This window comes from Akebia trifoliata, chromosome 8 (assembly GCF_017979445.1).
Source record: "Akebia trifoliata isolate Shusen 1 chromosome 8, ASM1797944v1, whole genome shotgun sequence".
Classification (NCBI taxonomy): domain Eukaryota; kingdom Viridiplantae; phylum Streptophyta; class Magnoliopsida; order Ranunculales; family Lardizabalaceae; genus Akebia; species Akebia trifoliata.
Window position 1 is genome coordinate 4305457 of NC_141382.1, and position 25884 is coordinate 4331340.

The following is a 25884-nucleotide window of genomic DNA, read 5'->3' on the forward strand; positions in this document are numbered from 1 at the left end:
TCACACATAGTTGGGCTATCAGGCCCAAATGCACGATCCAACTCGTGGAAAGCCTGTGCGCTGCTCCAGCTAGCTTGAGCCGATTCCACCAAGTGACAACCCAACTGCCTCGGCTCAGCCGATGTACCATTTAGGATGCTAACCCCTGCTGTCCCTACCAACTCAGCGCAGAGACCATTAGAAAAGCTGACTTTGCTTGCTCCACACTCTATAGCAGCCGTCTTCCCTTTCCTAGGATCTGACGGTACTGCTTTATGTCCATTAGAATTGGCCAACACTATAGTGGTGTTAGCTGCAATTGCATTAAAAGATTCTGACATCATTGGGCCTGCTATTCCCACCCCTTCTCTACTAATGCCAGGCATCATCTTCTCCGATCCATCCTCCCTATCCTCATGCAGATTGATCCCCACTGTCACCATTCCATTTCTTGCTGGAATTTCAATCCATCTGGGTATGTCAATGGCCCTCTGCCTTACCTTGATTCTAGCTACTGTGAGATCGACCAAAGAGCGAGTACACTCCTTAACCTCAATAAGGCCGCCTAGCATATCCCCGATGAGATTAAACGACTTCGATTCCCACCTATGGAACGGGAGCCCGACAATATCTATCCAAGTTCCTTCCTGTGACCAGCTCCCAGCAAAACTATTACAGTTGGCAAACCACGTTCTCAAGCTAACCACAACATCCAGGACCTTAAGTTGTTTTAGATTTTTGAATACATCGAACTCTCTCCTCTTTCGGCACACAAATATTCTCTTACTAGTCCCACACGGTTTGAGGATAAGTTTACTAGAGTTCGGGACTTTGGAGTTAATCACCCTCTCTACTTCTTCCCAGCAAACCAAGTTCTCCCCCATTTCGCAGATGATGGCCCACCTCCAAACACCAAAACTTTCTGTTGTGTCATTCACAATGGTGGGATATGACTGTTTCTGAAAAGCATTCATTCTCTTACCAGGCAAAAAACTCTCAGTAGCCTCTCTCCTCCAAGGACCTATGTTAGCAACTCCACCTCTACTTAAGGCCGCCCCAAGGTTCTCCCATCCTAAGCATTCGTCTCCTTCGGGGATCAACAATGAAGGATACCAACCTTGCCCTGAATATTCCGAAATTTTTAGAAATCGACCATATTCATTCACATAACCTCGAGCCATCTTACAGTGCCCCATATCCGTCGATTTCTTCCAAAACACTCTGTCTACTTTCCAGCTCTTAGCCTCCTCCAATGTCTGTGCCAACCACACTCTTTCTTTTTCAAACAGCACAAGCTCTGACCCTCCCTTATCTCTTCTTTCCACTACCCTTACTGCTTGGTTATTCTTCACCCAGCATTGTTGAATCTCGAAGACCTTCTGATCAACTTGAACTAACGTAGCCCTCCCCACCAAAGAATAATTTGTGCGTCTCCTTCCTTCCGGCATGCTTTGTGAATCTAAAATAAGTCGAAGCTTCTTCTATACTCTGTTATACCCTGTTTCCCCTGTTTTGTTGTTAAGTCTGCTCGACTTCGTCTCCCGGATAGGATGCCTTGGTCGGAGAAGCGAGCACTTATCGAGAGTACTATTGTGGAAATGGGTCTTCAAGATTGCTCTGATACAGTAATTGGGAATTGGCATTTACGTGGGATTAGTGGAGGAGAGAAGAGGAGAGTCAGCATTGCGCTTGAGATCCTTATGAGACCCAGATTACTATTCCTCGACGAACCCACCAACCGTACCATTGATGTTGTAGTTTGACTTACTCCTATATTTAAACGATTGGATGTAATCGTCTTGATGATACGGCACACCCTCAAAGGTTGATATGGGCTATTAGGCTAAAATGTCTTGTCCTTTATGGCTTTGTAGCGTGTGTTTCTCAGGATTGGCCAATTCTAATTGAGGTCTGGGCATTGTTATCTCCTAGGTTGAGGAAGATCGATCTGGGCCCTTGAATGGGTACTAGATACTTGGGACTCAGATCATGGATTAGGAGGATCTAGCCCTTTTTGTTGAATGTCTAAGATGAGCTGGCCTTTAATCTAAGCTATCTAAGGCAATTAGGATCAATTAAGATTGGGGATTAGATGACTATATAAGGTTTGAATTTTGGCCATTAAAAGTACGTAGTTGAGAATAACTGGAACTGGTTTTTGACTAAATTTGAGCTTTTGGTTGGAAGAATTAAATGTTGCTCAATTGGCCCGGAGCATAATTAGTAATTCTTTGAATAATTTGCAAAGTATCTCCGAATTTTTCGAATGATACAAGAAATGATTAAAAAAAAATCGAAAATTTCTACCGCTAGATGGCTTCCTAGTTTTAGACTCAAGTGCCCATCCCCACTTGCTCACTCCATAATATTAATATCATCATGCTCAACATAAGTCTCATGTAGCATATTGATCTCGTAAAATTCATCTCATAGACATAATAAAAATGCAATCATGTAAATCATATCTAACACCATCTCATAAATCAAGAAACAAAGAAATACCTAACATTTATTCATTTTTTTATTTGTATATACTAAAAGACCTGATGGTAGATCCTACCTGCTGCGAAACTCAATTTCTTCTATAGAGCTCTTTGATCTTCTCCAGTTAATTAGGAATTTTGTTCAAGACTTTCGCCATTTTGATCATTGGTTAGATTGAAAAGAATCATAAGGAGAAGTGATAAGAAGAAGGGCCAATGAAGGTAAGTGTATGTGTGTTTGTTTGAAAGAGCGATAGTTGGGAAGGTATAAAAATAGGGTTGAATGTCCATGTCACACTCTCTCTCTCTCTCTCTCTCTCTCTCTCTCTCTCATGAGTCTACCAAGCTCTAGATTTATTTTCCGTCTAAGGTCCATTAATTAGAAATCAAAATGGAATTGGATGGAAATTCCTCCATGGCACAATCCGAGTTGATTTGATAAGGAAGAGGAGGGGTTCGAGTTTGCCTTCAAAATGCCCCTATTATGGCAATGACAAAGAGACCCTTGTTCATTTGTTCTTCGGATGCGAGCTAGCAAAGTCAGTTTGGAAGTTTTTCAGGCTACTATTTTTTTATTCTTGTATTGCTTCATCAACGTTGAATATGTTGATGCCATGGGGTATTTCCTCCTCTTCTCAGTTGGGTGTGATTAAAAATATGATTCCTTGAATTCCTTTATGGTGCATTTGGCTCCATCGCAACGCTTTGATCTTTGAAGGAGGGGCCCCTTCTCCTCAAGTCTCCTTCTATTGCCGAAAGCTTGAGGAGCTTAATATCTCCATAAGGTTTCCCCCTCCTAAGAGAATTATGATGTTTTGTTGGGATAAGCCCGAGACTGGCTAGTTAAAGCTCAATGCTGATGGTGTTTCTAAGAACAACCCTGGTGTTTCTGATGGAGTTGTTTTTCTTAGAGAGCTGATATTCTAACTAAAAAGTCTTCACTCAATCAATACTAGGCTGATGTGGCACGTACACATAACAATAATTTTTCTTCGGGATACACAACTGTAAATCCCCATAACATAATGCAGTTGTGTATCCCAAGGAAACATATCTATGATTCCCGTGCCATATCAGCCATGTATTGACCGATTGAAGACTTTCTAGTTAGAAAATCAGCAATCTTTTTTTAAAACAGATAAATAAACAAGGAAATGAAATAAAATACTTTCTTACTTACAAGGAGAATTACTAAAACTATCCAGTTAGTTCCTTTCCAAGGTTTTCTCTTATCTTTCCAATTCATTCTTCAAAGTACTTCTAAATAAATAAAGGATTTTGTTAACGTGTGCCCTTAGTGCACACGTTAAAGTGCAATAACTATACCTTGAGAATAAGCATCGATCTGAGGGTCTTTTGATATATTAAAAAAAAAAAAACATTTAAAGGCATTTTCAATACAAAATCCAATTTCCAAAGTGTTGTTATTGCATTTTAACATGTGCCCTTAGGGCACAAATGAAGAAGAACATAAATAAAATTTCTTCGTGACTAACAACTATCAAAACAAGTAACTAAACTTAATATTCAAAGTTTCAAACTTAGGAGGAAAACGAGGGACTTATGACATTTTTCATAAATTTGGGACAATATGGGACTTTCCCTCTCTTTTTCTAGCTCAGTAGTCACTCGCCTAAAAGACTGAAATGCCCCTCACAAAGAGAAATTCCAGTATTCCACTTTATGAGATTTACAAGCATCCCATGACATTAAGCGAGTAATTGACCCTACAAATTTTTGTTGATGTTGGGCCCACCCAATCAATGTATAGGGGCCACGCACATTAAGTAATAATTTAAAGCTATAAAAAATAGGTTAAATAATTACTTAAATATTACAAAACAGTCCGCACAATTTCTGTCTCAGAAATTTCCTAAATTTCGATATTAGAAGAAAAATAATGTTTCGAGTAATTTCTGTTATTCTGATTCCAAATTCCTTCATTTATAATGTGTCCCAAATGGCAATTATCTAAAACAATCATTACCAAGCTACCATTGGAGTCATCAAAGTATTTCGGATTGTGTTTTTCTGTTTCAAGTTCATGGCCTTAGGTAAATCTTTATAGAGTCAGATTCATTATTGATCGTAAATGATCTTAAAAGCGCAAAAAATCCCTTGGAGATTGGAGACTTTCATGAAGAAAATTACATCTTCCATGGCCATAGTAAATTGGAGGGTCCAACACTCTTGGAGAGAAAGCAATTCGGTTACGGATGCATTAATTAGCTAACTTTGCCATTACAAGTAGATCTTCCAATTTTATAAGTTCGGCTAATAACCTCCCCCTAGTAGTTAGTGTCTGCCGGGAGATAAGTTAGCCATGCCTAAAGTGAGAATTGTAAATTGAAGCAAATATATCAAAAACATTGTTGGTTTTTTAATTATTTATCAAAAAAGTAATAATTTTTAAAAAATTACAAAAAAATGATTTAAGACGTTGGATTTATGCCTCCACATTTTTTTGGATTCCAAAATGCCCTCAAATATCTAAATCGACCAACAATCCAACGTTTCTGTATAAAATACCGAGTTACGCTAGCAGGACTATCTTAATAAGATTTGAAATCTTACTAATGGATGTTGGACCCACATGATTTACCAAATTGGTAATCCAACACCAGAGACATATCTTTCATTGAAATATTGATGTTAAAACAAGAATATCAAAACGGAAAATCATTTTTGGACTTGATTTGAGATGTTGAAAATGGACAGTCACCGAATTTCTAAATTTAAATTAAAATACAAAGGTGAAAAATAACTTTTTTTTGTCCTTTATATCCAAAGTATTTAGAATTACATTTTGTACGTCCCTGTTGCATCGGATCATGTTTTTCGATGCCACGTGCAGTGGTAGTTTGGAAACTTTCTTTACTTGGTGTGAAAATAATTTTTTTTAAAGAAATTTAAAATGTGAAAGGAATAAAAGGCTGGACCGTCCAACGATATCAAAAGACGTTGAACAGTCCAATGTATTAAATCTTTTTTTCATAATATTTTAAAAATTAGTATTTTTTTTATAATTAATAAAAATAATAATCCTTTCCATTAAGCAGTAAAACATAAAGATAAAAAATTCAAATTCAATTAATTAAATCTAATACGCGTAGAACAAAGCTACAACATTTGTCTTTTCTACATGGGTTGGTGCATTGGTTCATTCGTAGGGCTGTTTCTCATTTTGGGGTCAACTTTATTGGGCGCTTAAAATGGTATTAATTTGACTGAGTTGCATGCGATATTCAAAGATTATAATATCTTCAAGTTTGTTATGAACAAAAAATTACTTTATGAATTAGGCTAGCATGACTAATTAGTAAGATTTCAAATATTACTAAGGGTCATTGGGCCCACATGGATTGTCAAATTGGCAATCAAACACTACATCCTTTTAAATTTCATGGAAAAACTTAGATTCTAAAGAAGAAAAAATTAAAATTTGTTTTTTTTAAGCTTGATCGAAGGTATTGAAAATGGATTGTTACCGAACTCCCAAATTTAAAACTAAAATACCACAGTTAAAAATAATAAAAAAATTCAATATATTTTTTTCAAAGTTCTTAGAATATTTTCCTTTATAACCTTGTGTCGGCTGATCATGCTTTTGGATACCACAGATTGATGAGGTTAGGATCTACTCTAATGTATGTTAAGTAACAAATTAACTTACTAATTTGAATTTTATGATGTGTATCCCCACTCGTAGGTTTGTTATTAACAAACTTGATGAAAGAAGGTTTGGTGAGTAACAAAAATCATAAAGTAAGGTTCCTTGGAGTTATCAGAACTCCAAGAGAGTTTTTGTAATAAAAATGTAACAATTGGGTAAAAGCCTGAAACGGTCCAAGAGATTTCCAAAGTTGAATGCTGACTCAGTGGTAAGGTGGTTAAGGACATCAAGTCTTGCAAACAAGTTGATTTATATTAGAGTCGTCATTTCTGACTCCCCCCTCTAACATACTCCCCTATCATGGCATGTGCAATTGTGTATATCAAAGAAAAATCTATGGTTCTGACACAAGACACGTCAAGGGTGTATGTTAGAGGGGTGTCAGTCATCATTATTCATTATATTATGATTGTAACAGGCATTATTCTCATTTGCAATATTATTTTAGAATAATGATGAATGCACGTGATAAATCATATGTCGTTTGTACGCGGTTGATGCGGCAAAGGCCCATAATTGTAGATCTTTTTCTTGTGTATCCAGAAGAAAAAGATCTATGGTTTTGTGCCTTTGCCATGTCAACCGTGTATGATTTACCGTGTGCATTATGTTGTGTATGTGAACACCTTTGTGAAGCTCACTTAATAATTTGATCTAACATCTATTTGGTGTTTCACCAAACATCTTATATGCAACATCTTTCAAAACCTTATTTGATAATGACAATGAAGGATAAACCCAACTAATAATAGCAAATGCAAAGAAGATAAATAAACACACAAAGAAAAAATAAGAACACAATACCCATAATACAAAATTTTACGTGGTTCACCCAAAAGCTACGTTCACGGAGATATGAGCATTGGAGCTCGATTTCACTATGAAGAAAATGGAACAAATCTATACAAGAGAACACTTCTATCACTTAACTTCACCTTCTTCTAGATCTTAATCTTTCCAAACCTCTCAACCTCTCCTCTCTTGGGTTTTCTCTCTTTCTCTACTCAATTTTTTAGAAAAAACTTAAAATTAGAGTTAGACTCCCAATAAAAGGAAAAAAAAAAAAACAAAACTCCATCATTTTAGAAGCACCATAAAGTGGGTCACTTAAAAAAATTACAAGCCCAACCCAAAATACCTTGGCCTAATTGTTTCAAGCCATACTTCAACACATTCATCACGACTATTTTTTTATTATTGATAAAGTGTGGTCCAATTAAACACACCAGCTTACCAATAAAATAAAATAGAACAAATCAACAAGCAAACTAATTAAACTATAACTATTCCATACCTTAGTTGGTGTAAGTCTTCAAATTCAATTAATTAAATATAATAGGTCTATTAAACTAAAATTATACCTGCCTAGGTCATTGTGAGTCTTCAAATTCAATTAATTAAATATAATAGGTCTATTAAACAAAAAGTACACTTGCCTAAGTCGTTGTGAGTCTTCAAATTCAATTAATTAAATCTAGTAATTGTAGAACAAAGCTACAACATTTGTATTATCTTCAACTGGTTGACGCAATGGTTCATTTGTTGTGTTTTCATTTCGAGGTCAAATTTGTTGGGTGCTTAATATGTTCAGTTGCATTGATAGATACAGGGAAGAGAGATTTATAAAGAGAAAGAGGAGGTTTCTTTTGAATTATACAAGAAAACAAAATGGAAGCCAAGTTTGCAAGGATGAGAAGATGATAAAGGGCAAAGTTTCTCCACTCAGCTTTTAAAGTACTCCAAAGTGAAGCTTGGAAATTCCATTGCTTTTATACTGTTCTCTTTACCAAAAGGGAACCCGTTTGGGATGCTTCAGATTCCACTTTAGGCAGGTATTAGATGTGCTTCCACTTAAGTTTGAGTCGGGATTTCAATTTACGTTCTAAACTCTCTTTTTACCCAAAAAGAGAGCTTCTGTTAAGACACCAACTTTTACTTATAACCATACAATGGCCATTCAAGCCCCTCGTTGGCCACCCATAAGGATTTATCGTTGTTTACCTCTATGTGTGGTTTGTGGGCTATTGCATGTACTGGGGGATTTGGGCGAGATATGGAGTTCTAAAAGGCCAATTGCCTCGCCCCTACTAATCTGGCCTACAGTTCCAAAACCCCATCATCAAAATACATATATATATATATATATATATATATATATCTATAGGGTCAGGTTCAAGGGTCATATGAGAAAACATATGATAAAACTTTCGACGGTAAATAAAATTTTAAAATATGGGTTAGAAATTTTGGATTGAGCTGATTTTTTGTGAGGATGATCTCTATGATGGAAAGATCATCCAAAAAAAAAAATCAGCCCAATCTGAAACTTCTAACCCCATTAAAAGTGATTTAGAATGTGGACCGTCGATTTTTTACCAATTTTTATCACAAATTTGTAAATCACTTTTGATGGATTTAGATGTTTCTGATTGAGCTGATTTTTTGTGAGCATGATCTTCTCATCATAGTGACCATCCTTGCAAAAAATCAGCTCAATCCAAAACCTCTAACCCTTACTTTGAAAAACGAAAGTTTTCTCATATGTTTTCTCATATGGCCCTTGAACCTGACCCATATATATAACCACTCTATATGCATATAAGCGTTTAATTTCATAAGGATAGGTGTCTTTTAAGTAAAAGTTCAGGTGCCAATAGAATCTATCTTTAAAAAGAATTTATAACCCTACTTCCATGAAAATCCCCATAACCCTAGTAAAAAGCAAGAAAATTCCTATAACCTTGATTTACATAATAAATACTTATCTTTTACATAATAAATGTTAAGGTATTTTAGTTTAAGTCAAGATCCAGAACAGTGTGCCATTCCTATAGCAAAATAAGGTGTCTACGTGACAAGTGTTTATTGGAAAATAAACACATTGGGCTGCTTGCCATCTCAAAAATCGGCTTGGTTAGGAGCCCTATGTCTTAAACTACTACTCAAACACACCACGTAGACGTCGCTTCTATGCTATAGAAACAGGATATCATTCTAGATCCTAGCTCTTTTAGTTTTTGGATGTAAATAACTTGTTTGTTAAAGGCATTTATATAAACAACTATTTAATATATAAAAGACCATTATATCCTTGTTTTTGTTACTAAAAGACAAGGTGTGTAGGGGTATTATTGGAAAGTGAATGTGATGGAATATTACCCATTATATATATGATCATGTATTTTAATGTCATTTTATTAGTGAATCGCAGCACGCTAATTCATTTGACCTTGATTTATATAACAAATACTTATCTTTTACATCATAAATGCTAAGGCATTTTAGTGAAGGTGCCAATTAGCTAGGTGGTGAAGGTTTGAAGAGAGTTGATCCCATGAGTGACCAAGGTTCAAACCCTGGTGAATCCACTTTCACCTCCATTACTCATCTCATGTTTCTGCATACACAACACTTCTCGAGTGTGGTTTCCAAATTCACATTTTTTGCAACATCACTTCCCTGCTTCTTTTGATAACACTCCATTCTCTTTTAAATTTGCAGGTTTTGTTCCTCCAATTAAAACAGAAAGGACAATTATAGGTTTGCGAAAAGCAACCTAATTCACAGAGAGTTGACAATGGACACAGATAATTCAGTCCCAAAATTTGGCCACAACGTTAGGAAATGGTTTGAATCCTATGTAGGTTTCTGCAAGGCTGCCATTTTCATGATGGGTAATTGGGACAGTACCTTGGCATTTTTATTTTTTTTTATTTTTTTATTTTTTACCTACTATGATACCTGAGCATTTGAATCGTGTTTTTGAGTTCTAACAACTTAAATTGGAACCCAAAGAGAGCACAATCTATAATTTGTTCAAGGGAGAAACTACAATTAATGTGGCTGGTTTGAAGAGTGGTTTAATTATTGGTATTGCATCTCTACTGTAGGTTTAGTATTCAGTTACAGCCTAGTGGAGTATGGTTTTGTGTTTATCATTATAACATACTTCGCGGACATCTTGGAAGCTACACTGCCAAAAGCTGTAAAACTAACGAACATAAACGAGGGGTTAACTGCTATGATGATGATGCTCAATGCTCACATTGCAGATGCTTATGTAGGCCGTTTCGCCATGGTTATATTCTCTACTGTCTCCTATTGCATTGTAAGTTCTTTCACTTCTTATTTTCCTTTTTAAGTTTACCAAAACTCAAGTGAGTAAACAATTCTAAGGCATATAATGATACACAGGGAATTATTCTATTATACATCCTAGAGTTAAATCGGCATAGAAAAGCGAAGAAATTGCTCCTGTTCATGGGGTTGGTCTTAATTGCACAAGGTGGAGCAAATCGCAAACCCACATTTAAAGCATTTTTCGCTGACCAATTTGAATTCAAGGATGATAATGTTAATGAGATGGAGAATAATGAGGATAATAATAATGAGAGTCGAGCAGAGTTCCGGGCAAAAGTTTGGTGGGGCTGTTTCTCTTTCCTAGGCATCATCATCGGCACCTTCTGCATCTCTATGTCTAATATGACTTGGGCAAATATCTATAAAATCTCAGCATTAACCACGGGGATATCTTGTTTTGTATGCTTCTGTGGTTTTCCTTATTACAACTGCCGCAAACCAACTGGGAGTCCATTCACTGTTGTTTTTCCTGTCTTCGTGGCAGCAACATTGAAATGCCGTCTTGATTACCCACTCGACTCTAGCCATTTCTTTGAGAAAGATGGAAATGTATTGAGGCTTCCACGAACCCATCACTTCAGGTTTAGTGTAACATACCATTATCTCACTAGCTTGTACAAAAAAGATTATAGATATCACTTTTTAAATGATATCCATAAGAGTGATGTTTATTCTTCCGATGAAAAAGTGTTCATAAAAGGGGGATTTTAGACATCGATTTTTCAAAAACTGATTTCTGAAGTCCTGCACATTCTGACACGATCCCTTCAACTGTGAAAATTTAAATGTCATTTTTTTTTTCAAAAATCGATGTCTATTTAAAAATATGTGATGTCTAAAGTATTTTTTGTAGTAGTAACGATGATCTATTCTCAGAACTCTATGCTCTCTCTATCTCAGAAAAGTAATTTTGATGGAATGCAGATGGCTAGACAAAGCTGCAATCATAGATGCATCCTCTCACTATACAGAAGAAGAACAGGAGAAAAAATGGAGGCTATGTACAGTTACACAAGTGGAAGAAACTAAGCTTCTATTGGGAATGTATCCAATGTGGTCAACCCTTTTAGTTTATAGTTTGGTGAAGTCTACAGGGAACACCTTCTTTATTGAGCAAGCATCATTTCTGAATCCTTCTATGGGAAATATAAAGTTCCCACTTAGCGGCTTCATGCTGATTATGTTCTTGTCGATGATAGGAGTCTCCAATATCTATGACCGACTTTCAAGAAAACTATCGGGCTCACACCAAAAACACATGAAAACAAAAGTTAGAGTGGGGCTTGGAATGCTCTCCTCAATAATTTGTTGCATGATTGCTTGGCGGGTGGAAGTGCGAAGGCTGGGCCTTGTTAAAACATACGATTTAGTAGACAATCCTGATGTGTTTGTACCCATGAGTATATTCTGGTTAGTTCCCCAATATTTCATGCTAGGTGCAATGGATGGGCTTGCTGAAGATGGCATACATAATTTCTTCTATTATATAGCACCAAAATCAATGAAGAACTACGGGCCTGCAATCAGTGATTGTGTGCTCGGATTCGGAAACTTCCTTAGTGTGATTTGTGTGTATGGATCAAGAAGCTGGTTCGGTGACACGTTAAATCAGAGTCGATTGGATAATTACTACATGATGTTAACTATATTAAGCTTTCTCAACTTGTTATTGTACCTCAAAATCTCGCCTACATACAAGCACCCTGGACCAGCAGTAGAAGAGGAGCAACCAACAATAGAAGAGGCAGCACTCGAAGAGATCATAGGTAATGATACAATATTGAATCTTGGAAAGCAGTTTTAGTAGAATTATGCAACATATTTGTTCTTCTTGTGTTACACATTTTTTTTTTTTTTTTTTTTTTTTTAACATTTTATTATTTCATGCTAGCTTGAAAAATATTCGGGTTAAAGTTTTAAGCACCATCAGCACCTGTTATGGTAGCTTGAATGTTCTATGGTTTAATATTTCAATGCCGTTATGACACCATGGTAGGCTCAAGGACAGTGTTAGTTCTAATCCATGAGATTCTGTTGGCTTTCAGATGTTGCTCCTTCGAATTTTATTCAAGAGAGGCAAATGGAAGCGCCTACTTTTTAGTTACATCGGGTGTTGGTTATAGTGAGCTTTCAGTGTTTCTACTTAGATCCAATTTGTATTTGATGACGGGCAGGGGGTAGTGAATCGAAACAACAATGAAGGGAAAGACAATTTAGAGCGCGGACATCACCTTTAGCCCATTTGTCTCTATTATTTTGTAAAGATTTTTAGTCTTAGGTAGAGATTTAGCTCCTGTTTTGGTTTGGGGTCGATTGGTCTTCGAACAATCCCCAACTTTGCTTGTATTTCTGCTTATTAGTAGCCCATATCTATATAGAATTATATTTCTGTTTTGTGGTGTGCAATTTCTTATTAGTAGTTAACTGGTTTTTGACTAAATCTGGTTGTTAGAATTAAATGTGGCTCAATTGGCCCAGAGCATGGTTAGTAATTCTTGGAATAATTCAACAATTATATCGGAATTTTTTGAATGATACAAAAATAATTAAAACTTTTGTCCAATTCTGCTTCTTGTAAAAATTCTCGATTTTTTAACCTTTATCAAATTATTCACGATTTATTCTTTTGCTGAATTAAATAAATCAAAAAAACTTTTTGTAGAGAGGTCTAAAAATTAATTTTATTGAGAATTCTTGTATGATGATATGATTCAAATCTAGATCTTTAATATATGTGATGAGATACAGCATGACATTGATATAATGCATCTCATGTACAATCAAACCCACGACCTCAAAGTTGCTTTGCAATGTGTCAAACCACTGAGCTATGCGTCTAAGCTCTCATGTACAATATTGATGTTATTGAATTAGTGAATATTGTACTGCATAAATAATTTTTCTCTATTAAATATTCCATTATCGGTCATTTTAACAACTTACAACTATTTGTGATTGAAATTGCATGCAATGACAGACAAAGAATCAATAGTTCCACTTATAGGTAATAGGTTAGCGTATATATGTCTATGAAAGATACTTTTGTATATAAAAATAGTTTATCAAAAAAGAATTATTTATGATTTTCTGTATTATCTATCAACTACTATTCAGTGGGAATTTTTGAAACATAGATATCTTGTTTAGATATTTATGTGCCAAAGTGATGAGTCAATGGCATGACATCATGAATATTAAACGAGGGAGAATGATTGGTTAGTAAAGAGAAAATTTTGGAGCAGTTTAAGTATTTTATTTTTGTGTTTTTCAATACACCTAGAATGATCATGCCATTGGCTCATCAGCTTCACGCATATATTTCGAAATAGCTAACTTTTGTTTGAAATTTTGAGAGCTACTTCTTAGCATTCACAAAACACAATACAGTAAAATTTTATATTTTACAACATTATACATACGAAGTACCAAGGAGTATAAATGATTAAACATTTTGCGAGTTAAGGTAAAGTGGTAAACGTACAAGAATCTTGACTTGAGAATATATTATTGAGAGATTTATCAGACAGACCTATCTGTTGCAATTTTATTACAAAACTCCCCTTCTTTAACAAGTTTGTTATCTGCACAAACCTTACTTTATGAATCATGCTTCCATGACTAAATTAGTAAGATTTCAAATCTTACTAAGGGTCATTGGGCCCACATGGATAATCAAATTAGCAATCTAACAACACTGAATTCTCACTACGTGAAAATTGGACAATTCAACAGAAAAAATTGACGGGTCAAGGCCCACGAATTTTAGAAACTGAATTTTGACGGTCTAGGACAATCGAAATTCTTGAAGTTCCCAGATTTGATGGCTTAAAGTTGTTGAATTTCTCTCATCCTTCATTAATTTGACAGTTTCAACCCGTCTAAAAAATAAATTTGACAATGAAAAATTTGACCCCTTGATCCGTCAAATTTGGGCTTTTTTCACTTTGTGTCTATATTGCATGTAAAAACTCAGATTCTACATAAATCATTAAAAGAAAAAAAAATCTTTTTGATCTTGATAGTAGATTTTCAAAATGGATGGATATCGAACTCCCAAATTTAAAATTAAATTCAACTGTGAAAATTAATAGCTTTTTTTCAAATTCTTTTTTTAACGTTCTTAGAATTTTGTCCTTCATAAAAAAAGAAAACTTTATCAAATGGACTATCAAGCTGATGCCGTGCAGAATAGCGATTATTCTGTAGGCTAGTTTCAACAGGAAATTCACAGAAAAAGAAACACAATAGGATCACCAAAAAAACACAGAGAAACACCTCTGATGTTCCATTCAAATTCTGCAATCTAAATCCTGCCAAAATCACCCCACAAGACGAACTATACAGCTGACAAATCGTTATTATCAGAATCTTACCAAAATTAGAAAAAAAAAATCCTCCTAGTCATGCCAAAATGAAATACATAAATAAAGAAATAATCTGCCAGAAATCTAGCCTAAATTGGATTTAGAATCACGTCCTAATTTAGGCAAAGATCACGACTACTTGCCATCTTTGCGCTGATCTGCCAACTCAAGGTATCTTAGAGCCTGCAATGTGTCATCTGACAACTCAGCATCATCATCATCTGATTCGGATCCTCCTGCATCACAAGCTAACACCCAAAACTTATGGATTATTTAGAAAGAAATCACACTATCGGAGTCTTTTAAGTAATTTTCCCTAATATGTAATTGATTGCCTAATTTACTAAGACCACTCAACCTATGTTGAGGATCTCTATCCAATGGTTGAGATGCTACAGATCCCAAAAAAAACAAAAATTGTCTCTAAAAAATATTAATTATATAATTAATCACTAATAAAAGTCTGTTTTGAGTCAGGCCAGACTGAAGTAAGATTTCAAAATCTTAAAAAGGATCATGCCATTGGGCCTGCATAGATTGTCACATTAACAATTTAACACCACAAACCCCTAGATTTCATGGTAAAAATCCAGACATTTCAGACTTAAATCCATGATTTTGAAAATGTTCTTAAAATTTTATTTTGTGCATCATTCTTGCATGTCGTGTTTTTTAGGAAGCAGATCCTCTGTAGCGCACGAGCACCCTATAGCTTAGATCCAAGGGATGAGAGAGCACCACATCAGCTATACACTTAGAATCCACACTTAAAATATTGGATGTTCAATAATCTTTCGCTTTCAAAGGCATGGATCTGAAGGAAATAAACTGTTTTTTGATTTATTTATTTTTTAAATCATGATCACAAGAAGTTGAGATGTTAATTTCTTTATCAAGATAGATCTCTCTCCTCCGTTGGATCTATGCTATAGGGTGCTACACGAACCATGTGCTACAGAAGATCTGCTTCCTATTTTTTAATGCCACGAGTGGTACTATCAGGAAACTTTCCTTACTCAGTGAGGAAGGTGTTTTTTCTTTTGTTTTCCACACTTAATATATTCTTTTCCAACATTTCATTGTTACATAGGTTAGACAAAACATTTTCAATCGGTGGGGGCGCTATAAGCTTTTTCCACCCTAAAAATTCAAGAGTCGTGATAAAGGGATCAGCTAAAACATGTGCAGTTTGTACGCGGCTGATGTGGCAAATGCACAAAACCATAGATCTTTTTCTTTGGGATGCACGAGGAAAAAAGATCTATGGTATTGTGCACTTGCCATGTCAGCCGCATATAAATCACATACATTTTAATGCGTCATTTTATCATTAGTCGAAATTCAATGATATGTTAGTGTGTAGCAGAGAAGAAACTAGATAAACCTAATCTTGTATTTTGCAACGGGTAAACCTAATATCACCCATTTAACAGGTGGGTCTTTCTAAAATACCTTTTTAAGAACTTGGAAAAAAAAAATTAAAAGACAAGTTGAAATTTGGGAGTATACCGCCGTCCATTTTCATAACCATGGATCAAGGTAAATCATGTGGGCCCAATGACCCTTAGTAAGATTTGAAATCTTGCTAAGTTAGTTAGGCTATCCTGACTCCAAATAAAATTATTTAAAATATTTTTAATTTAAGAAATTTATTTAATTTTTGAAAACACATAAATTATAGGGACTACAACAAATCTCTCTCCTCCTCCTGGGAAGAGAATGAAATGGAAAAAACTGATAAGAGAATACCAAATGCACATAATTTTTAATTTTATTTTATTAATTATATTATTATTATTAGTTGCGTTGGATCTACAGGTTTGTCTTGTTGTTGGGTTCGACTCTTGAAGTTTCCAAGAACCACGACCTTGATAGAGAACGATGGATACAAGACCAAAAAAAAAAAAATGGGAAACGCGCTTTGTAGGAGGACACGGTATGAGATGATCACAATACCTCTCTTCTCTCGTATTAAAAGGATTTCAAGTTCTCCCAACAAGTTTCATTCAAAACTTGTTCTTGATTTATTTCATTATAATCTCATTTTATTTTTATTTACTTTTTTTCCCGGGAAAGAGGTATCAAAGAAGAAAACAAGACAATCAGCCAATCCGCACCATCATATCTAACTGGATCTAATGCTAAGCTAGTTCAATTTATTACAGGTATATAAAACTTTTTTGGAATTCTGATTTTAATAAATGTTAGAGAGTAAGATAGGTTTAATTAGTATCAGTTTGATTTTTATGTTTGAGATCGACACTTGAAAATAAAAAATAGAGTCGTTCTACACTGCCTGCATGGCACACTGGGTCCACCACTGAGTTTACTTAGAGTGCACAGATAACCATAGATTCATTTTCTTGAAATATGAGTTAAAAATCAACGGTTCTCTATGCACTGCCAGGTTAACTCAGTGTCGAAAATAAAAACTAACACCTCGAACTTGTAAGGATTCAGATAACAAATTTGAAAATGAACATCCCTGAACCCTTGTTCGCAATCTCCCATTTAATTCGGTTTTTTCAATGAAAGTATTATTCTCTGGATTATTGAACTATTCTGAATAGTTCACGAATTTTAAGTTTGAAAAGAAGAAAATGTGATTTTTACGAATTTTATGACTTTTGTAACTCATTAATCAATCCTCAAATAATATTTAAAGATCACTGATTATATGTTTGCATAATAAGTACTAACGTACCATGTATCAGTAACCTTCAATGAATTGAAAGAATTCTGATTCTATAATTAGAGTAGGATTTCTTTTTCATGCGTCCCTTATCAAATTGTATCTTTGATCATTTGTTCCGAGGTCTTAAGATGTTGAACTTCTTTCTATTTTAAAGTTACAGGAAAGAAAAACTTACAGGTTTGAAGTAGCAATTCTTTTTTAAAAAAATTACTTGACAATGACCATAGTGAGCATTCATGAGCTTGGTTACACCATCAAAAGCTGGATCAGGTACTATGTAGGTTCCTACAAAGCTGGCCTTATCATAACAGGTAATCGGCTTGATATAATTGCTTTTTCCAACCTTCTATGATATCGACAATTTCATTAGAGATTTTTTTTGCTAATTAAGCTAGATAAATATTAATGAACAAAAAAATATAACATGAAAAGAAGGGGTAATGTGAAAAAAAAAATGAAAAAAATCGCACAGAACAAGAGGATTTACTGTTGAATTATGGCTTAAAAATCAATTAGGCCCAGTTCAAGTGTGTATATTGTTAGGTCGATCCAAGGTAATTTGGGTTGAACTTGGTACTTATGTAAGTGACTCACTTAGGTAGTGCTTCTAAAAAGGGTTTTGTTTTTTTTTTTGTAAGAAGTCTAACGTCAAGTCCAAATCTTTTCTAGAGAATAGTGTAGAGAAAAAAAAAAAACCCAAGAGATGAGAGGTTTGAGAAGATTGAGATCTAAAAAAAGATAAATCTAAGTGATAAAAGGGAGTCTTCATATCGATTTGTCCCATTTTTTTTATAATGAAATCAAGCTCCTACGTTCATACTTCCGTGAACGTAGTCTTTGGGTGAATCACGTAAAATCTTGTGTTGTGTGTATTGTGTTCTTACTCTTTTCTCTGTGTGGTTATTTATCTTCGCATTTGCTACTATTAGTTGGGTTACCCTTTATTTCCATTATCAAACAAATTCTTGGAAGGTGTAGCATGTAAGGTGTTTGGTTAAGTACTCAATAGGTGTTTGACCAAATTACTAAGTGAGTTTCACAAGGGTGTTCACATACACAACACATTCATGGTTCAAAGTCAATCTTAATATTATAGGTGTTTGACCAAATTACTAAGTGAGCTTCACAAGGATGTTCACATACACAACACATTCATGGTTCAAAGTTAATCTTAATCATATCTCACCCCTAATATATCAAACGTATAGACCTTTTCTGAATTGGGTAAAATAGACATTAGATTGAATCCAAGGGCTTGATTTAAACCTTATTCAATCTCGAACTCAAAATCAAAGGCACAAATCTTTTCTAAAGCCTAAACCCTAGCCCCAAACTTAATTACACCCTTGGGCATCGATACCTTTTATAGGCCAATTCCAAGTACCTCAAGACCCAATCAAAAGATAAAATCGCTTCAAAAATCATTACTAAGGCTCCAAAATCACAAGACATGTACAAAGCTTAGAAAAACTTCTCCAGGCTTAGAAATTCGTCCATCCTCCTAAGGGCCTCGACAAAACACTAAATACTGATCTTTTTAGCCAAATGCCTCTAAAAAATCATCAACCCCTTGAGATAACCCAAAGTCTTTTAAAATACCTCGACACTTTTTACTAAATAATAAAAAAGGTATCTGACAGGAAAATTAGGAAATTTTTGAGAATTGGGAGTTGCCACCTAATTTAGATGGTTCGACAGTGTGTCTACGTCCATGGATCAAAACAAGAACAATCACTATTTTCTCTTAAGTTTTACAGTCCTAGAGATCTCTATTTAAAAAGCCGGGGCTGCTAAAACACGTTTATCTTCCCCAAAATAGAAACCCCTAAAAATAGTATACAAGACATCTCACACACAACAGTATACCCATTATATTAATTACAAAATCGAATTCTGAAGTTGAGCAGACCCTTTTCTCTCTGAATGAACATGATCATTCTCCAAAATAAATCAAATTCAGAATTGAAGATCTGATTATTCTTTCTTCTAAAATCCATTGCAGTCAAATGCATATACTACTATTTGCCATCCCAAAATTGTTCCCTATGAACCAAATTTATCTTTTAGAGTATCCTTAGTTAATTTTATTCATCCAAGGATCCACATCCAAGGAAAATTCCCCCTACTAGCGTCTTACAAAATAGCAAAGAATCTGATTCAATGACTATTTTATCCATTTACACCAACAAGCTTACGACCTTAAGCTAATAATCTAAACTCCACCTCATTCTTTGAAGTTTTACCAAAGAGAAAACTGAAAGCTAGCAATAAACTTCCATATCGGAACCCCTAACTACTTCGCCTCCATCTCCTATAACTAGGTTCTTCAAGCAAGGTCCACCAATGTTACAGATGGAAGCGGAGTTTACATCACTCAATGAAGATCTGACTTGAGTCAACTTGTTGAGTTTTAAAACTTTAATTTCCAATACAAAGGGCATACTACAACCGATTTGTTGCTTTTAAAATATCGACTTAGTGGAATTGTCATGCATACCAGTTTGGGTGTCGTCTAATTATTTTTAATGCATTTCAATTGTAGGTATGATTTTCAGCTATAGCTTAGTGGAGTATGGTGTGGTATACCTCTTGATAACATACTTCATCGATTTCTGGGGAGAAACATTACTAAAAGCTGCAGCAATTTTGAATGTGAAAGAGGGAGTAACTACGATAATGGCAGTTCTTGTTGCTCACATTGCAGATTCTTACCTTGGTCGTTTCACCATGGTTATCATCTGTGCTCTTGCTTACATTATTGTAAGTTCTTTCAATTTCTTAAAACATATAATTTCTACTTTTTTTTTCTTGTTTGAAATGTATCGAACTTTCTAAGGCATCTAATATTATCACAGGGATTAATCCTTTTATACATTTTAGGGAGGCATCCACGTATGATTGCTGGGGAGTATCTCTTCTACGCGGGACTGGTCTTAATAGCGTTAGGCAGATCAAATAGCGAACCCACATTGAAAGCATTTTTGGCTGATCAATTCAAGGTGAAGAATAAAGATGAGAGTCGAGTCAATGCTCACATAAATGTTTGGTGGTGGATCTAAGGGTTTGTTGGCCTCGTGATCGGCACGTTCTGGCTCTCTATGAATGCTGATATTAGTTGGGCAACTTCATACAAAATTTCAGCAATAGCTATAGGGGTAGCTTATTTTACATTGTTGTGCGGTTCTCCTTACTATTCCTACAATAGACCTAGTGGGAGTCCACTCACTAATGTTTGTCGAGTTATTTGGGCCGCTACATGGAAGAGACATCCTGATTACCCTTGTCAGTTATACGAAAAAGATAATTTTGGAAATGAATTAAGGTTGCAACAAACCGATCGTATCAGGTTAAGTGTAAAATTCTTCTTATCTCTTTAAATCCATCGATCTCTTATTTTAATTCTCTCTAAAATGTAATTTTGATGGATTGCACCTGGTTACACAAAGCTGCCATCATTGAATCATCCTCTCAATCTCTACAAGAACAGCAACAAAATTGGAGGCTTTGTACAATTACGGAAGTGAAAGAAACTATACATCTATTACAAATGTATCGACTGTGGGGAACCTTCCTCGCTTATGGTTTGGTGAAGTCTACAGGGATCACCTTCTTTATTGAGCAAGGAAGCATTATGAATCCTTGGACTATCAACAATATAAAAGTTCCACTAATCTCCCTCTTTGTGATTAAGTTCTTCTCAAATTTAGTGATCTCCAATTTATATACGCTACCATCCAGAAGATTATCTCCATCAAAGGAAAAATATGCAGCCAAAGTTAGAATGAGGTTCGGTATGCTCTTATCGATATTTTGTTGTACAATTGCTTGGAGGGTGGAGGCACAAAGGCTGAACATTGTTACGAAACTTATTTCTACAGGCAAGCCTCCTGAAGAGCTTATAAATGCCATGAGCATGTTATGGCTAGTTCCCCAGTTTGTGTTACTAGGGGCGATGGAAGGGCTTGCAGAACCTGGCCTGGAGGATTTCTTCTATGATCAAGCACCTGAATCAATGAGGGACTACGGGCCACCATTCAACGACTGTATAGTCGGAATTGGAAGCCTACTTAGTGTATTTTGTGTGTATACCTCAAGAAGCTGGTTTGCTGACACCCTAAATGACAGTCGATTGGATAAATATTATAGGATGTTAACTATATTAAGTTTTGTCAACTGGTTAATCCATCAATATATCTCAACGACATACACATCCAATGAACCAGTAATAGAACAGCAACTGGTAGAGATCATTGCTGATGCTACAGCTTGAAGGAAATTTTGATAGAACTATGCAGTAAAATCATTTTTGTTGTTATATATATTTTCATTTTTGTAAAAGGTTTTGTTTGAACTTTTAAGGAGCAACCAATGTATTGGAGGATCATCTTAACTATTTCCTCGCATCGTTGTTTTTCCCCGTAACTTCCGTGACTGCTATTATATACAAAATACAACACAGAACCTCACCGATTTGTGTGGGGAAACTTTTTCAATATTTAAGCTGTTTTATGGTATCACAGCAGTAGAAAAACTCACATTTCTTTTCAATCCTTTCATGGCTGATCTCCACACTTCCTCAATGACAATGCAAACATCACACCCAACACTCCCAACTTCCAACATTTCCAAACTATTAAACTTGATCAACACAACTACATACTGTACAAATCACAGTTCTTACCTCTTCTTCGAGAATATGACCTCATAGGTTATATCGATGTCTCTTTGCCTTGTCCACCCAAATTTTTTCCCGATGTCACTTCCAAACAAGCCAAATTAAACCATGCTTATCTTGTCTCTGACAGAGAGCATCCACACCAAAATCGTTGGCCTGATACAACTTCCAAAGATGTTTGGACAGTTCTTGAGAAACAGTTCTCGTCTCAATCTCGGACTTGGTTGATATTACTTCGTCTACAATTCCAAGCAATTCGTAAAGTATCTCTCCCTATCTCTGATTATCATCATAAGATTAAGATCATAGTTGATCACCTTGATGCTGCTGATCACAAGATACCCGACAAAGTGTTTATGTTGTATATCCTCGTTGGACTTGATCCTAAGTATCATAATGAGAAAACTGGAAAATTCGACAGGCTTGGCCCAAGAATTTTAGAAATAGAATTTTGATGGTCCAGGGTCTTTGAAATTTTGATGTTCACCAAATTCAACGGCTTAGAACCGACGAATTTCTCCCATCTTCCATTAATTTGACGATTTTGGGCCCTAGAAAAAAAATAATTCAACAATGAAATATTCGACAGAGGTCCAAATAAAATATTAGACTATCACCACAACAAATTTGTATCTTGAGTAGCAAAATCTTTCTACCTCATCAACCAAACAATATTATTGCACAAATCATCATACAGTTCCTGAGCACTTAATTTTGTTATGGACACAGGCACGTACTGTGACCGCCACACTAATCTTGGTCAGTTGTGCTTGTTGTACAATGAACAAAACCTAAACCCTAATTTACCTTATGGCAATCTCCTTCACTTTTAACAACCTAAATAGTTTCATAAACCCTCAAAAACACCCATATCAAGGCCCACACATCTTCCATCCACCAAATTTACATAAAACCTAGCCCCAAGTCTATGGCCCATAAAAACAATAGAAAATTATATTTGTCTGAATGCACCTTTACATATTTGACTCCAAATGTATTTTCAAACTCCCATTCTGTTAAAGTATGGCTCAAAAATCAATTAGGCCGGATCCAAGTGTGTGTATTGTTGGGTCTGTCCAAGGTAATTTGAGTTGAGTTTGTAACTTATGTAAGTGGCCCATTTATGTGGTGTTTCTAAAAAGGGTATTATTCTTTTGTTATAAGAAGTCTAAGTCTTTTCTAGATAAGAGTGTAAAGAAAGAAAGAAATCTAAGAGAGGAGAGGTTGAGAGCTTTGGAAAGATTGAGATCTACAAGAAAGTGAATCTAAGTAATAAAGGGAGTCCTCGTATTGATCTGCTTCATTTTCTTCATAGTAAAATCGAACTCCAACGCTCATACCTCCATGGACTTAGCCTTTAGGTGAACCACATAAAATCTCGTGTTATAAGTAATAAGGTGTTCAACTAAATTACTTAATTAGCTTCACATGGGTGTTCATTAACACAACAAGTGGTATCAAAGCCTACATTATCTAGGATGTTTGAAATGACAAAAAATGGTACAACGATGACCAAAAGTTTCAGTGGGTTGAAGTTTGAGGTGAAACCATTTGATGAAAAATCAAACTTTACATTGTGACAAAAGAAGATGAGGAATATTCTTATTCAATAAGGACTTCATAATTGCACTCGAGGCATTGAAACAAAGTCGGAGAGCATGTCTTATCTTCTGAGAGTGTTATTGGGTATGTCGATTCTGATTATGTTGGTAATCTAGATAAGAGAAAATCTTTAACGGGTTACATTTTCACTTTTTGTAGTAGTACCATCAGTTGGAATGCAACTTTGCAGTTAACAATCGGATTGTCTACCAAGCTAAGTATATGGCAACTACAGAAGCAGTAAAAGAAGTAATATGATTGCAGGGCTTGGTTACTAATTTGGATTTGGAACAAGGTGTTACTACGATATTTTGTGAAAGTCAAAGTATCATACATCTAACAAAAAAACAGATGTATCATGAGAAGACCAAGCATATTGATATTAGATTGCACTTCATCCGAGATGTGATTGCTCAGGGTGTTATTGTAGTGAAAAAGATTGATACAACGAAGAATCTAGCAGATTTAATAACTAAGGTCATCTCAAATATTAAGTTTAAGGACAGCTTGAACTTGATAAGTGTTTGCAGTTCTTGAGGCCCTAGTGGGACAAGGCGAAAAAGATTTCTTTTTGGGAATTGAAGCTAAGTTGGAGATTTGTTAGGTTATGTCTTATATTCTTGTATATGGAGAGTTGTCGTGGTTTCAACCAGAATCTTTTGATGATCTGTTAACGACTCCGTTTAATTGATAATGTGTGGGGTTTCTCCATCATTATCGAGGGTCCGGGGGCGAAGCCCCCGAAAAAAATATTGGGCCCATTTGATTTGGATCCGACTAGTTTAATCTCTTTATAACCCTAAGTATATAAAGGGTAAGAGATGAACCCTTAAAGGGGTGAGAGAGATATATACGAGAAGCAGAGAGAAATTATAACTTAATTCTTTTTTGGTTATCATAGTGAAATCGTCGTTTTCTCCCATGGACGTAAGTCGATGCTTTGACGAACCACGTATATCTTGTGTCTTGTAAGATTCTCGTGTTCTTGTTGATTTATACTTCGGATCATTGGGTTTTTTTATCTAAGTCAATGTACACTACAAAATAAATGCTTTCAAGCCACGGTTCAAATAATTTAAACTCGTTACAAAGTCAATGAAAATCGTTATTTTTGTAGTGATGGAAATAACTTAAACTCGTTACAAAGCCAATGACCATGATATGTTGCGATATCTCATCACTACAAATCATGACATCTACTTTGTTTGATCGATAAACAATTGATGGTTAAAATTTTTACTCCATCATACAAGCATAACCATGCATCAAAATCGCTCAACATGGAAAGATTTGTTCCCTATTACTGGTTTGGGCTACCTTTCTTAAACTGAGGTATCTTCACACATTGGCCCACCTTACATGACAGCTTTGATTTTCTCGATTATTGAGAGTGTTTTAATTAGCAAATCCTAGCATATTAGGAAACACTCCGGCTTAAGATAAGATCTACGAGGTATAAAAGGAATAACAAGGCTTTTAATCTATAATGACTAAACTATCCTCTAAAAATACTATATTAAGCAAAAAACCCAATGGATATTTTCGGTATTTAGCTTAATCTTAGGCGGCCTACCTGTTTGCAGCTGTTATACTTATTGTTTGTTTTATTCGGAAAATGTTAATTACACAGCCAGGTGTTTGAATCTTATCTTAACCATCATTTCCAACTCATGGTGATTTTGTAATGTCCCTCCACTTTTTGGTCAATATTAGAAAATGTCCCTATGGGTTTTCAAAATGATGACATGTTCCCTTGACCTAGGTCTTCTTAGAGAGACAACCGAAAATACCCTAAATGCCCTCATTTGCCACCTCTAGCCGAAGAACCCTTGATTTTCTCTTCAGAAATCTATCATTTTCAAGATTACACCTCTAGCCTAAAGTATGAACTATTTTTACCAGCATAGCTAAAATAAATAAATAGATAAAGTAAACTATTTTGACCTATTCAATCCATTGTTCTCAAAGCCTCGTAGAAAACCCTTGATCTTTCTACCCAAAACTTTATCCATCTACTTCTTCAAAAATCTCATATTGTTCTTAAGGTTTGAAGAAGATAGAATCTTTTATGTCCTCAAGTTTTTCACTACTAAAAGCATATTCCAAAAAAATCCATCTTGTTGTTGAGGTATCTTCAAGGTGATGAATCTTGAGATTGAAGAAGGGTTGAAGAGGACTGATAAGAGTTTGAATATGAGGATATTTAGGCCATTTTAAATTAATTTCCCATAGAAGACCTAAGTCAAGGGGACAAGTCATCAGTTTGTAAACAC

At 35.2% G+C, this 25884-nt stretch overlaps 2 protein-coding genes across 2 annotated transcripts; both read left to right on the forward strand.

Annotated features, from left to right (window-relative positions):
- The first annotated feature begins 9280 nt into the window (after positions 1-9280).
- On the forward strand, positions 9281-12115 carry LOC147395585 (protein NRT1/ PTR FAMILY 5.6-like). The gene is made up of 4 exons (XM_086452411.1): positions 9281-9809; positions 10026-10243; positions 10330-10856; positions 11200-12115. Exons 1-4 carry the CDS (start codon positions 9713-9715, stop codon positions 12077-12079), a joined length of 1722 nt encoding a protein of 573 aa, XP_086308537.1. The 5' UTR covers positions 9281-9712; the 3' UTR covers positions 12080-12115.
- An 8640-nt stretch (positions 12116-20755) lies between these two features.
- On the forward strand, positions 20756-21604 carry LOC147395586 (protein NRT1/ PTR FAMILY 5.5-like). The gene has a single exon (XM_086452800.1). The coding sequence runs from the start codon at positions 20756-20758 to the stop codon at positions 21602-21604; it is 849 nt and encodes a 282-aa protein (XP_086308926.1).
- The last annotated feature ends 4280 nt before the right edge of the window (positions 21605-25884 follow it).